Source organism: Gymnoscopelus braueri (genome assembly GCF_963280865.1).
Source record: "Gymnoscopelus braueri genome assembly, chromosome: 20".
NCBI lineage: Eukaryota > Metazoa > Chordata > Actinopteri > Myctophiformes > Myctophidae > Gymnoscopelus > Gymnoscopelus braueri.
This window is the reverse complement of record NC_137622.1, coordinates 18,791,289-18,805,905: the sequence shown is the minus strand read 5'-3', so window position 1 is coordinate 18,805,905 and position 14,617 is coordinate 18,791,289. Positions and strand designations below refer to the sequence as shown.

Below are 14,617 nucleotides of genomic sequence, written 5' to 3'. Positions count from 1 at the left end.
ATTTGATTGAGTTTATTTTTATATACAGTATATCTGGGTCCTCAATCTACACAGTAAAATCCTCAAATCCTTATTTAAACTCTGAGATCGTACACATTGAGCCACATGGACCTGTAAGGGAGTCTTTTTAAAAAACAACGTTGGGTTCACTCGGATCTCGGAACCAATTTCACCGGGTCTACCATAATTTGAAAAAAATCTTGGAACCACTCGGAACCCTACCTCTATCCTCTCTTTTCACGGAATACTACAACGCGTGCAATTCTTATTTTATTTCACCCATTTTTACAACTGTAAACCTGTGATGTGACAAATAAAGCTGAATCTGATTCTAGTGACGTCAATCCTGGTCGTCTCAGCCTGCAGGCCCCATGCATGGGACATGAAAATCCCTTTTCTAAGCTTTAGAACCATGACAAGGCCGAGTTCACGTGCTTCATTTACCTAACGACGCAAATATATCCCTCGACACACCACCCTTGCCGTGACCTTTTTTTAGTGCTACAACTACAGTAAACTGTATGCTACAACTATATTGGCCTGGCATGGTATATCTGTACTCAGCCAACGCTGGGGTCCTCTACTGCAGTGGGGCCCAAAGTGGGCACCATGTGGAGACCACAGGTTTTCAACAACATTTTCACTAATATGTCATTCCTTAGAATTAGATGATGGCAAAGCAACACAGTTACAGCATATTGAATGGTGTTGGCCAAAAGCCTATCTATTTAAAGGTCGTTGATATGAATGTTTGGGATTGGGAACCCCTGCTCTACTGCAAAAACCTCAAATGGCCAAGGGTGCCATCGTCTCAGCTGTGGGAAAGTATGTCAACATACTAGTAGTAATATAACTTCCTATAGAGGAGTTGAAGTATAGTAAATATAGGCAACCCCCACTATATAGGCAATGGGTTGCCTATATAGTGCACTGCCTCCGGGAGTAGTTTGGGGTTCCAGTTTGTTGCTCAAGGGCAGCCCGGTACAATTGGATGGACTAGGACCCATTGCCATGGCAGACTGCCATGCTTCAGTCACCAACTGATGGCACCGTCCTGTGGGCTCAGAGGTTTAAGGCAGGAACCCATTTATTAGTCAGCCCTTCTCTACAGTACCTCCAGGCCAACCTGCCTCGTTGTGGGGGAGGCCACTGCCAAAATAGGTTGACATTTGTGTGGCGGCTCCACAGCTTAAGTATGACTCAATTCAGCTGGTTTGTTTGTGTCTCCGGGGGCTTATGCAGGGTTGAAGGGGAAAAGGCCAGTAATGCAGCGGGTCAATGTGGAAAACACCCCTCGCCCATGGGCTACAGCGTTGCCAGGTTCAAAAATAGCAGCAAACTTTACAAATGCCAACCTCCTCCAGAGAATAATGTAACATTGAAATCTGTAATGCCGCTTTTTAGTGATTGTAGCATGTAAGTAGTGCCACTTAAACAGGCAATATTGTACAGTGAAGTTAAGCTTGTTGGGAGGCCGATTTTTAGGGTCCCCCTTGTGTGACTGTCTGGTATGCAACCTATTTTTGTGGCTTTCGAGATCAGGTGCCTTTGCAGTCACCAGCTGCATGTTACATGTCTATCAAGCCATACAGTGCATACAGTTCTCAAACCGCCATGTTCTCCATCTTCATTCACCAAGAATCAATAGGGATTTATTGGTCACTTACTCATATAGTAGGTAAAAGAAACGAAATGTTGGTGGAGAATGTGTACAACAATATATAACATAATAATAATACAAATAATAAGTAATTATACTGGATGATATGAAAATAAAGTACAGGTAGAAAGGCAGTATGATAAACTTCTTAGGTAAAATGTCTTTTAGCAGCAGTCAAAATGTGCAAAAAAGCAGAAGGAACACAAAAAACTTGTCTGTTCCAACTGTCTATGTACATGTGAAAGTAAGATTTTGAGAAGCTGCTCGGGATTCTTACAGCGGTTTTATTGTCTCCGCCAGGCCGTAAGGCATGGCAAGAGAGTATGTTTTGCACCCTGTCCATCCGTCCGTCTGTCTGTCTGTCCGTCCGTGACCAGCTAATCTCTGGTTCCGTTGGCTTGATCGCAGTGAAACTGTGCACACACACTCCCTGGATGCCAATTCAGAACCTCTGCCCCAAATTTTCACATGGGCCTGTTATAGCGCCACCAGGAGGCCGCTTTTTGCAAAAAGAAATTTTGACAGTACTCCTATAGATTTTGTCCAAACGTCACGCGAATCGGTATACAGTATCTCTATAGTCATTAAACGAAACGGGTTTTTCATATTTTTCATATTCCATTCTGATTGGCTAAAAATGGCTTCCAAAGTTTGCAGGAGTGCTCCGTTTTGAACAAAATGCCTCAAAGCATGAACACAGCATGCAATTTCCGTGAAATTTTGCACGCACATTCCCATTAGACCGAGGACGAAATTTCATTTGAAAATTTTCAAATCAGCCTCATGGTGGCGCTATAACAGACCGAGAGGTCAAGAAAAAACCTTTGCCCTGCATTTTTCACATCTGCCTTTTATAGCGCCACCAGGAGGCCGACTTATGTAAAACACATTATTTTATACTACTCCTTACCATTTTATCCAAATTTCACGCAAATCGGTACACAGGATCTCTATAGTCATGTGATCAAGACGGATGTATTTGATTTTTCATATTCCATCCCGTGGGTGGGGGGGGTTGTCCCGTCCCTCATGATGTCTGCATGATGTCTGAGGGCCTGCTCAACACAGCTTTATGAAATCATAATGACTTGTTTCAGTGCGTGCTTGCGTGCGTGCGTGCGTGCGTGCGTGCGTGCGTGCGTGCGTGCGTGCGTGCTCTCTTGATTGTGTACTTGCTGTAGTTGGATTGTCCATCCTAGCATAACAGTTACAATGGTGGGTGAGTTGTTATTATAATGTTTTATGGTTATTAGTATACAGACTGTTGGCTTTGCAGAGGACACAGGGTTACATGAGGACAAGACTGAGATCAAGTTGTGTAGGTTTCTGTTTGGCAATAAGCTTCATAGTGCAGCGGCTAAAAGCAATATTTTGGGAGAATCGTTCACTTGGTGATACAAGCGTGAAACTTGGTACAGATCATCTTTAGAGGTCATTTATCGATTTTTTTAATCGAGCCACTTGAAAATCAAAGATGGCGGCCATTTTTCAAGATGGCCAACACTTTAGTGGAGCAATTAAGTTATATAATGGTTTATTTGGTGATACAAGCATGAACATTGGCATGAGCAGTCTCTGTGGGTCACTTGACAATAGGCCACCCACAGCTACTTGAAATTTCAAGATGGCGGCCATTTTTCCAGATGGCCAACACTTTAGTGGAGCAATTAAGTTATATAATGGTTTATTTGGTGATACAAGCATGAACATTGGCATGAGCAGTCTCTAAGGGTTGCTTGACAAGAAAACACTCCCAGCCACTTTACATTTCTATTTTCAAGATGGCCGCCCCCTGGATCCTCAAAAGATACATTTTCTCATAGAAATGTATGTTTTTTTTTCATTAAGGACGATTATACGATTATTATTATTATTCTAAAGAACAACTTTTAACACATCACAATATAGTTGTGTTGATTTGTTGATCATAGATAGATTAGATAAGAGTGAATATCTGCACTACCAGGGCACACTGGTGATATATCACTGCTGTTAAACTCAGAGTGGGGTTCAATGTCAGCTAATTGAAAGTTGGTATCCCAAATGCTGTCTAATTTACCCCAAAACAGTTAGATAGCCGCACCTGAATTGACAGGTTGTGCCAGCACGGGAGAGCCGAGCCAAGGTTAATGGGGTTTTAGTTAACCGGATGGTGTACAGATCGCTCAGGATTTAAATGGCATTGGATGAACGATCGAACTAAGTGTAGAGTTAAGGCACGAACTTAGTTGTATCCCATACATCAAAGTGCTTGGTAAAAGGTGGTAAAAGGATAAACCCTCGGCCTCTGCCTATGCTGCAGACATGGCAGAAGCCATCATAACAGTTGTGAAAACTAACTGGGACAGATGTTTAATTTGTCAGCAGGTCACCAAGGAAAAACTCATTCAGCCGAGTTTATTCAACAGAGAGCACGATCGTACTGGTTATGATACCATTGCAAGAAATGTTCCATTATTTCATAAGATCAATGCTCTGCCTATCTTACTTAGTCCAACCCGACTAGATGAAGGTGATGGCATAGAAAGCACATCGACAAGAAACAGAGCAAAATATAATTCAAGCTGTAAACTTAGGTTCAACAACACAGAGCTGGAAAGGGCCCAAAAGAGAGCATCTACATCTGCTGAAGACACTGAAGATACCAAAGATATCCATGTCAAGAGGCCAAGAAGATCTAATGTATGACCGGTCCAGCGATGTCACAACTGTGAACGAGGCCAGGCTTGATCTCTTTGCCAGAAAGCAAAGACAATATGACTTGATCCCATCAACTCAAGCAGCACTCAAAGAGCATGCCAAACATGCTTCTTATGAGGCTGGATACGTGTGGGGACAGGCATTGAAGCGACATCCACAAATGCCGAGCCCATCTGACTGGGGATGGGTGGAACAGGACGAGAAGTGGAAAGTCTTCTGGACTCCACTTCCACCTATTGCGGAGAGTTGTTGGGAGTTGACCAAATGTGAGTGCTCCAAGGCATGTACTGGAAGGTGTAACTGCTTCAGATATGGACTCAGTTTCACATGCCTATGTAGTTGCCCCTGCTAGAACCTATTTGCATGTTTATTTTGCCAGAGTTATTCCCTGTTGTCCTCTGTGTTTTCAAGTGGAGGCCTATGGCTCGGCTTCCCCTCGTCACATCGACGCATCATGTTTTACTTTTTATCTAGTCTATTACTGTGTAATTTTCAGTTGTTACTTTGTAACATTGCTTCCACTGCCTTCCACTGCCATATCTAACAGTGAAGCACATTTTCAGTTTAGTTCCTTAGTATCGTTTGTCATGGTTCCGTGGCTATTGCCATTCAGTATTAGCCATTACTCATAATTTTGGAGCACTGTCCGTTCAGCACCACAACTGTGCTTATCAGCACCACAACTGTGCTAATTTATTCATCTTATTTTTTGTATCCCCACCCCTTAGTATTTATTTGACACATGTAATGGCTGTTAGTTTAAAAAAAACTATATATATATATATATATATATATATATATCCTCCCTTGTGACTGTTACCTTGTCGTGGTAAGGGAGCTTGTTTAGGCCTACCTCAGTGAACCCTGAGAGCTATGCCGGTGGGAGGCAACTCCTGACAGGTCTTACCAAACTGGACAGGTCGTGGGCGAGGAGTCAGACAAAACACAGTCAAACAACCTCTCTTGACAGAGCTTTTTGAGGAACCCAATACATTTCTATGAGAAAAGGTATCATTTAAAGATTGACATCTTGAAATTTCAAGTGGCTGTGGGCGGTTTCTTGTCAAATGACCTTTTGAGACGGCTCATGGCAATTTTCATGCTTGTATCACCAACTAAATGATTTCTTAAGCTTAACTAGTCCACTAAGGTGGTGGCCATCTTGAAAAATGGCCGCCATCTTGACATTTCAAGTAGCTGTGGGTGGCTTATTGTCAAGTGACCCACAGAGACTGCTCATGCCAATTTTCATGCTTGTATCACCAAATGAACCATTATATAACTTAAATGCTCCACTAAAGTGTTGGCCATCTTGAAAAATGGCCGCCATCTTGAAATTTCAAGTAGCTGTGGGTGGCCTATTGTCAAGTGACCCACAGAGACTGCTCATGCCAATTTTCATGCTTGTATCACCAAATAAACCATCATATCACTTAACTGCCCACTAAGGTATCGGCCATCTTGAAAAATGGCCGCCATCTTGGATTTTTGAGTGGCTCGATTAAAAAAGTCAAAGAGTTGACCTAAAGGAATGTACATGCCAATTTTCACGCTTGTATCACAAAGTGAACGATTGTTCCTACTATCTGCTCTACTATCAATAATTATGTTGATTATAAGGTCTCTAAACATTGGTATGATTCCATGCGTAGGTGTGTACGGAATGTTAATGGAACAATAGCAAAGAAAACACAAGAGTCAAACAGATACAGATACATTAATTAAATATAAATACCTAAATATTCCTGTATGACAAGGAGAGGAATTAAAAAGGGTGGAAGGACGTTTGAGGGGTTTGGGCTTTTTTCATTTCAAGGACCAACCAGTTTACAGTGCATTAGGCCGGTGGTTCTTGACATAATAACATGCATCTAAAAGTTACTCTGCATGCATGCCTGCGCCCGCACTCACACACACACTTGTGACAAACACACACACACACACACACACACACAGACACGTACGCACGCACGCACGCACGCACGCACGGCACCGTTTTCACATTGGCCTATTGTAGCGCAACCAGGAGACCACAATAGCCTACCTGCCCCGGCGGAGACCTGTGCTCCGAGGAGCACTTTTTCTGGTTTTGTTTTTGTTATTTTTAATGATATATGGTGCTCAACTTTTTTTCTCTCGTATTTCCTCTTTGAAGTGCTGGGATTTTAATTATTTTGTATTTCCCATGAGACATTTTCTTCTACGATACGTTATTGTGCAACAGTGATGTTGTTAGCAGTGTGTCCCATGTCTCTGGCGCATAATCTATTCCAAAACGATACATTAAACTTACTATCGATGTGTCCATGGGTCACACAATATTTTACCCCAATAATGCTAAATTGTCCATGTTAAAATCAGATAATCAATAAATAAAACAAATCTACCCAGGTTGTGGGTTAGAATCCACCGTGGTGCATCCGGCTTTGTGGAGCGTCTATACGAACAAAATTGGCCCGTGTTCGGGGGAGGGAAGCCAGGCGGGGAGGGTGATAATTGTCACTGCATGTAATCCTACAGGCTGGGGGCGCTACCTGTCAGCGGGGAGTGTTGGACGGGAGGAGTAGACGAAGGCTCTACGTCCCCCGGTGGGGGCTCCTCGGTGGGGGCTCCTCACTAGCAGGTGAGTCAGCAATATACAACAGCAGTAACATTGTGTAGTGACACACACATGTGTGTGGGGAGGACTCAATTGGCATAACGACTAAATTGGGTAGAAAAAGGGGTAAAAAACACACAAAAAACGTCTATGCATGTTTGAGGTGTTAAACTAACTTTGACACTACAAACAATATTATGGTATTGACCTCCCCAAATCAGTTTGGAAGATTCAAATGAATAACCAGTCCATAGAGACTTTATCTTACCTGACACGGTTGCAGCAGAACTTGATGTACTGCTGCTGATTGAGGAATATGAGTCTGGCATCTTCTCTGTCAGATAAGGAAGTATTTTCTGTTGTGTCCTCTGTCTTCTCATACCCTGTAGAAAAGGTGCAAAATATGATTACAAATTTGACAATGTCAAACATTACAGATAATCTCAGCAATTAGTATAATTTACTGTATGCACATTAGTCCCATGCGAATTAGTAGGGAGTAAGTCTCTATGATGAGATTCCCCCCAAAAGCTATTAAATACTTGTTATTTTCAGCCAGGAAGTAATACTCCCATCTTTTTATTTATTCATTCATTTTTTACATCATGATATACCACAAAGCAGACAAATGTTTCAGCTTTTTACTTCCTCAGTAGCTGTATGTAACCTTTTAAAATTCCCAGTAGCTGTACTACTATTTGCTTTTAAATAACACATCTGGATGCCATGGAGTGGCTTTTTCTTGCAGCAGTCTAAAGGCGTTTTTGTGCACCATCAAGCATATGTCATCAAGTTCATTTCAGCTCATGACATTTTCTGCATGTCATCCCCTCTCCTTCTCCTGTGTTTACGAAGAAGAAAAGGCCACAGAAAAAAGAACCATAACATTTTTCAGATTTCTCAAAGTCAAACACTTGCAATGAGGAAGTCATTTTGCTGCTTGACAGCTTCTTCTAGACGGGACTCAATTCAACTCAAACAATGCTCTCATTAGAAAGGTAAACCAAGGGGCAGAGCACTCATTGCCATAGGGTCGTCCATCCCAGCAATGGCTCAGGTGGCATGGTGGTCAGTGTGTGGGACCGAGTGTGGGTATGTGCATGTGCATGTGCATGTGCATGTGCGTGTGCGTGTGCGCATGCGTGCATGTGCATGCAGTGGTGTGTTCTACCGTGTTACGCTATATACGTAGTGTGACCTGCAGAACATTTTCGTAGCCAAGCGTAGCCATCCAAAAACCGCAGGAGGATACGCAGGAGGAGGGGCTGGGGGCAGCAAGAATATAAACTTCAGTTCAAGTACCCTTTTTTATGTAATAATGTAGTGTCTGAGGTGAAGGCTTATGTGTGAATATTGTATTGAGGTGATAATGACCGCTGGCCGATGGAGTTTTGAAGTAATTCACACATTAACTACTAGAGGGAGGGAATAATTATAGTATTCCCTCCAAAAAAAACTAGAACACACCACTGTGTGCATGTGTGTGTGTGTGTGTATCAGCGAGTATTCGTGCATTAGAGTGCAGGGCTTGAAATTGCAACAGTTTTGGTCGCATGTCTCCTCAAATGTAATCTGTGTGACCTCTAAATTTAACTGGGAGCATTTGAGCGAGTGCAAACAATTTTCCTCTAGACGGAGACGAGAGAAGAGTCATAGGAAAAATGCATACAGTAGCTGCGACAAATCCTTATTGAAACCGTTTCAAATATTCCGAATCAATATGTAGCCTATTTAAAAATTGGGGAAATATCTGATTGGTGCAAACATTAGAAGTGAGTAAGCGCAATGGCCAATCATGTAACAATGTAAATGTACGTATATACCCTCCGCACTACACCAACACCACTAGTTCCTTAATCCTCTTCTCATGAAGTTTCTACAGAAGAGGGGTTTTTATTCTGTTTTGTTTGCACAGAAGCACACCTTTTATTCTATCATTGCCTACATTGTGTTAGGTTAACTGTATATTTACTGTACATTGCAATTGATTTAAAACAGAAACAGTACAATAACAACACAAAGAGAACAATATCTGATCTTGAAGAATGCCAGGGGGCCAAAACATCATTACATAAAGACAAATGCATATAGCTTTATATGCATATAGCTTTATATGCATATAGCGTTTCGGTCACATAGACCTTCAGGCACAGATGCCTGAAGAAGGTCTATGTGACCAGAACGTTGCTTAAATAAAAGTGTTCCTATTGTGCAAGTGTAGACGGTGTGCGGGTCATTGCATTTTTTTCTCTACGTTTGATCCCTGCCTACGCAACCGTCTGAGCCGATCAGGTGTGCATAAGACTTTGCTTCCTATACTTATTGTACAACAGTGTTTCACAAAAATAGCAGCTCTACAAACTCAGTCACAACGAATCACATCGCGTTGTATTGTGAGCTTGTAGATCGTCCAGTTTCACCATTTAAAATGTTATGAAAGGAAAAAAAGTTTCGAAAATGTAAACATGTGAACATTTCGATAACCGTTTCCTGTAAGAACTTTGCGTGGCCGTTTTGCAGCAGGAAACCCAAGCTGTGATTGGAGCTGGGGATTTCCTGTGAAGACGGAAGACGGTCCGACCTCCTGGTGACAGGAGGAGACAGGCTTATCTGTACGGATCGGATCCCGTACTGTGGTGTCAGATGGCTGCCACGGGCCAGTCCTCCTGGGTCTAAATAGTGTTTGTAAATTATTATTTGCGTTCTTTCAACTTCTTAGGGAAATGTAGAGTTTGCTTTATAGGACAACACAGTAAAAGCTAAAATATGTGAAAGTAGACATAATTTACCACTTACAGTATCCGACAATCTGAAGTGATAAACATCACCCATTTGGTGTTACAAGGTTAAAATAAACCCTGACCTACAAATCATGTAACAGATTGCATAAGAGGTTTAATTTATTCAAACTGCATTAAACCTTAACCAAACAGTAGTGTTTTATTTTTGATCCAACTCGTTTTATTCTAGTGCTAAAATTACTGAATTGTGCTGAAAATGCCATGTCCCTAAAGTATTGCTGTTCATATATTATTAATTACAATATCAAGCATAAAAGAAAGGAATGTTAAACTGAATGTAGGCTTGCTGGCTGGTCTGCCAAACAGGCTAGCCTTTTTCCTATAATGCCCAGCCCAGGAAAGCTGTATTGACATGTTCAACAAGAAGACTATCTCCATAAACAGCATGCATCTTCCCCCAGTTCTTGGCTGATCTTATCTCATAGAAATGCCTCTCAGTCTTTATCTCTACAAGGGAAAAGTAGACAGGACAAGCTACTAAACAGGACCTCAAAATGGTCTTGCAAAAGCTCTGATCTCAGCTACCGAGATCCAATTCACAGCTCCTGGGATGAAACCAGGAATAAACATGAGGAGCTTGTGTGTTTGAACACAAAAAAAAGTAGATGTTCAGATTGGATGTTTGCTGTGTTTGAGCAAACAATTATGACAAAATGCCACACTCGTCTATGTTTTAAGTAGTGGCTGACGATGACGATGATGCCTCAGTGCAAACAAGTACAACCTGTTCACACTTCACAGAATGAGAATGGCTTCTCAATAACATTACATTACATCTTTTAGCAGACGCTTTTATCCAAAGCGACTTACAATAAGTGCATTCAACATAGGTAGGGAACGAAAACTACTAATCACCAGAAGTCTTAAGCGCATTTTCTGCAAAAACAAGCAACCAAGAGTATACCGCTAAGGTAAAAGTGCAATATATCAGCTACCTACTTTCTTAAACAGATGAGACAAAATAGCAAAATCAAATGAGCAAGAGCTAAAACAAATAAGTGTATCGACTAAACAAGATCCAATAAAACAATACAACAATAAAACAAGCGTTCGTACAACTAGTTAACAACAAGTAGGCCAGGCAAAGAGGAAGGGTAGTGTTTCCTGAAGAGGTGGGTTTTCAGCCTGCGGCGAAAAATGGGCAGTGACTCTGCTGTCCTGACATCAGTGGGAAGTTCATTCCACCACTGTGGGGCCAGAAAAAAATTAAAATAAATTAATGGTGCTAACCTCTAGACCAGGGGTACCCAAACGTTTTCACCTTGAGACCCAAAAGAGACATTTGGTGTGTCCCCTGGCACCCAAACGTATTAAAAGAAAAGTATGATTTAATAACTTTAGCCTTATTTTGAGAGCTTGAAAATCTGCTATTTAGTTTTGTGAACATTTCTGGAAATTCTTTGAAGAAACGTTAATGGAATTATATTTTTTCCCAAACAGGAGTCGTGTGACCGAAAGTGGCTGAGGTACTGACCCGGATCCAGTAATGAAGGAACTCTGTGGCTTGGCGACATGCTCTATCTAAACAAGAGAGAGCGAACCAACCAAGTTCAAAATAGGATGCAGCTTTGTTGACTACATCGCCCCAAAATCAAACAAGGTGTAACTAACAATTGGTGGCAGAATTGCCCTCCGTTTAGTTCAAACTTACATACTAGAGTACAAAAGGACAGCGTTAAGCAGAGAGCCTTTACATTCTACTTGCACACATTCAACATGCAAGCCACAGTATGCGCATTGAGCCGTGTGGCATACCAGGATGTCTGATGCTGCAGTAAGTACAGTTGTCTATTAAAGGGATATTTCACTTTCAAAAGAACTTTTGCTCATTTTATCGTCTACTCAGGCTTTAGTGAGCCCCCCAGACAGTTTTTAAGTTGCTTGATTCATTATTTAGATATTTGATATTCATTTTATCAGACACGCCCCCTTCCTATACAAACCCATTGTAACTTCAAACTCCATTTTTAACCCATTCGATTCATCAAAAACACCCGTCCTTGGCTCTGGTGACTCACACTGCCCTCCTAATATGCGAGGGGGCCGTGTTTTTTCGATAACTTTTTTCATTTATTTTTATTTATTTTTTTGGAAAATGAAAAAAATTAAATACATAAAAAAAAATTAATAAAATAAATGAAAAAAGTAATCAAAAAAACACGGCCCCCTCACGCATTAGGAGGGCAGGGTGAGTCATCAGAACCAAGGACGGGTGTTTTTGATGAATCTAACGGGTTAAAATGGAGTTTGAAGTTATAATGGGTTTGTATAGGAAGGGGGCGTGTCTGATAAAATGAATATCAAATATCTAAATACTAAATCTAGCAACTTATAAACTGTCTGGGGGGCTCACAAAAGCCTGAATAGACGATAAAATGACCAAAAGTTTTTTTGAAAGTGAAATATCCCTTTAACTTGTGTTCCCATGTACCATGAAGCAATTAAACCAAATAATACAATTGATGTATGGAAAAAAAATTGTGTGGAAAAAAAATTAAGAAGAATGGATTATCCACACACCGTTTTTGATTCTCCCAAAATGTGATTTAATTGGAAGTTTACATTTCAACCCGTGTGGTCTTTGTCGGGTACAGAAATGAGAATTTTGTTACATTGGGCATACGTACTGTATACATAGATGTATATATATAGATCAGGATATGGGCAGAGCCCAATATTTAGAGGATAGACAACACCTGGAAACAAAACATCTATATCTACGTCTTTCATCCAACAGGAAGTTATCCATTTAGCTGCTTGGCCTCATCAGAAGTTCACCCCATTTGAACCATGGTGGTCGGTGTACAATTTCACAAGGTTCATAATGACATATGTTGAGGGTCTGGGGCTCAGGCGGCTCTCCAAGGGAAGTGTCAATGACTTTATACTTTTGAGGATTAGAGACAAGGGCCAGGATACTGAATAGAGAGGGGGGTATTCCCCTCAAACACCTCCAACCTCTTCCCACTGCTCCATTCTGACAGCAGTCAATGGTTTGGAAAGGACAGAGAGTGGTGGAGACAACTCGGCTCCCCAATGACAATGCAGAACATACAATAGAGAGGCAGGAATAATAGTGGCACTGCCCTCATGGTACAGTAGGAACAGTCAGGGATGGCACCACGAAGGCACAAGCTCTGACACCCAAAGTTGTTGGCTAAAGAAGAGGGGTTTATATCTAGCCGAGTCACTCGCTTAGGAAAAGACTAAAGAAAACATCGCTCTAAGGAGGACACATGGCCACAACCACAATGCATATTAATGGCAAGGGACTACCCTGTACGCTGAATCTTGTAGGAGGAGGAAAGGAAATTGCAACGATTTAAGCCCGAGATTTACATGATGTAATCCTGATAGTTTAATTAATATCTACATTATCCCACGCAGAACTGGCCTCTCTTGTGAAGCTCTGTGTGTGTGTGTGTGTGTGTGTGTGTGTGTGTGGGGGGGTGTGTGTGTGTGTGTGTGGGGGTGTGTGTGTGTGTGTGTGTGTGTGTGTGTGTGTGTGTGTGTGTGTGTGTGTGTGTGTGTGTAGTCAACGGTTATTCAGAGCCTCTCAAGTTGCTGTGTGCATTTTCCAACGGTTCCCAGATCATCTTTCCAAACATGCTGAGGGTGGGCAGCAGAATGGGGGGCATCGAAGTACTGGATAGTCAGGTCCATCATGGGTGGGCAATTCCATACAAGGGCCAAGGCATGCATCCCATGCCAGGAATAAATGCAATGATCATAAAACATGAGTTTGAACTTTGCCCTCTTAGTTTATGGCATTATATTGGCTTACTACAAATTCAATCAAACATTAACCCAAATCTGATTACATTTATAGACATGGAGTCAAATGTCTCTTGATGATTATTGTTGCAGTAGGTTTACCACTATGCAGTTGGAAATAATGCTTTAGTGTGAGGTGAGCAACAGAACCTAAGAACAGGCTGCAGCTGAGAGTCAGGTTCATTAAGGACTAAAAGGAATTAAGTACCATTCTGTAGAAGAAGAGACGTCAGGAGGGCAGTTGCCTGCCTATCATCAACAACAACAAACCGCAGTGTCATGAGGCCTTGTAACCGGAGCCCGGATATGCCGGATATGCCCCAGTTGCAATGTGCCCCCCAACCTTGTGCCCCCCCTACCCCTGCCTCGTCTGTTTCAATGCCAGAGGAAACCAAGTGGAAGGCTCAAACGTTTTTTCCAATGCCAGAGAGTCTTCCTGATTTTGCAAGTACACTACACCTAATGCTCTGATCCAGTGCAACTTACAACATGCAACCAGATAGGTCCAGTCCAGTCTCTTTCTCAGGGTCACTTTGACAGGATAAGCCTTATGCTGTCACCGTTTCAGTCTCACCTGACTTTCGCTGTTCTCACGCCTACAAACTGGGGCTATCCAAATAATTTAAACCACAATATGGGTCAATGCAATTCCTAGATTGCAAGAGGCTCCATTATGAAATAATACATTTAATACAATTTAAAGTAATAAAAAAAAAAAAAAAGATTTTAGGTCTTTTGTGAGTGGCAAATGTTTCACAACACCCATTCCATGAATTTCACCCCCGAAAGCCTTTTCGAAACATATTTTCTGTTATACGACGCATATTTTGCGAAAATGACGTCATCCGGCCAGAAAACGTGAACGGAAATGCACCGGTTTCCCGTTTGGCCCGGAACTACCGCGCTAGTAACAAAAAGGAATTTTGCGCAGTTTTTATGGGATTATAGGATTTGAAGATGGAAAAACAGCAAAAGAAGACACAGCTCACGGTAACTAAAGCTCCACTGGCTAAGAGAAACGATCCGCAGATAGTATAAAACAACTAAAAGAACGCTTTTTGAAACGCTTCCGCCTTCCGGTGA

At 41.7% G+C, this 14,617-nt stretch overlaps 1 protein-coding gene across 3 annotated transcripts in view; it reads right to left on the bottom strand.

Moving 5' to 3' along the window:
- Positions 1-14,617, bottom strand: part of atp8a1 (ATPase phospholipid transporting 8A1) — a 168,929-nt gene that overhangs the window by 138,166 nt on the left and 16,146 nt on the right. For all 3 annotated transcript variants that reach the window (XM_080415274.1, XM_080415273.1, XM_080415275.1), the window contains exon 2: positions 7,228-7,342. In XM_080415274.1, the coding sequence (XP_080271400.1) occupies positions 7,228-7,342 (115 nt within the window). The remainder of the gene's footprint in view (positions 1-7,227; positions 7,343-14,617) is intronic.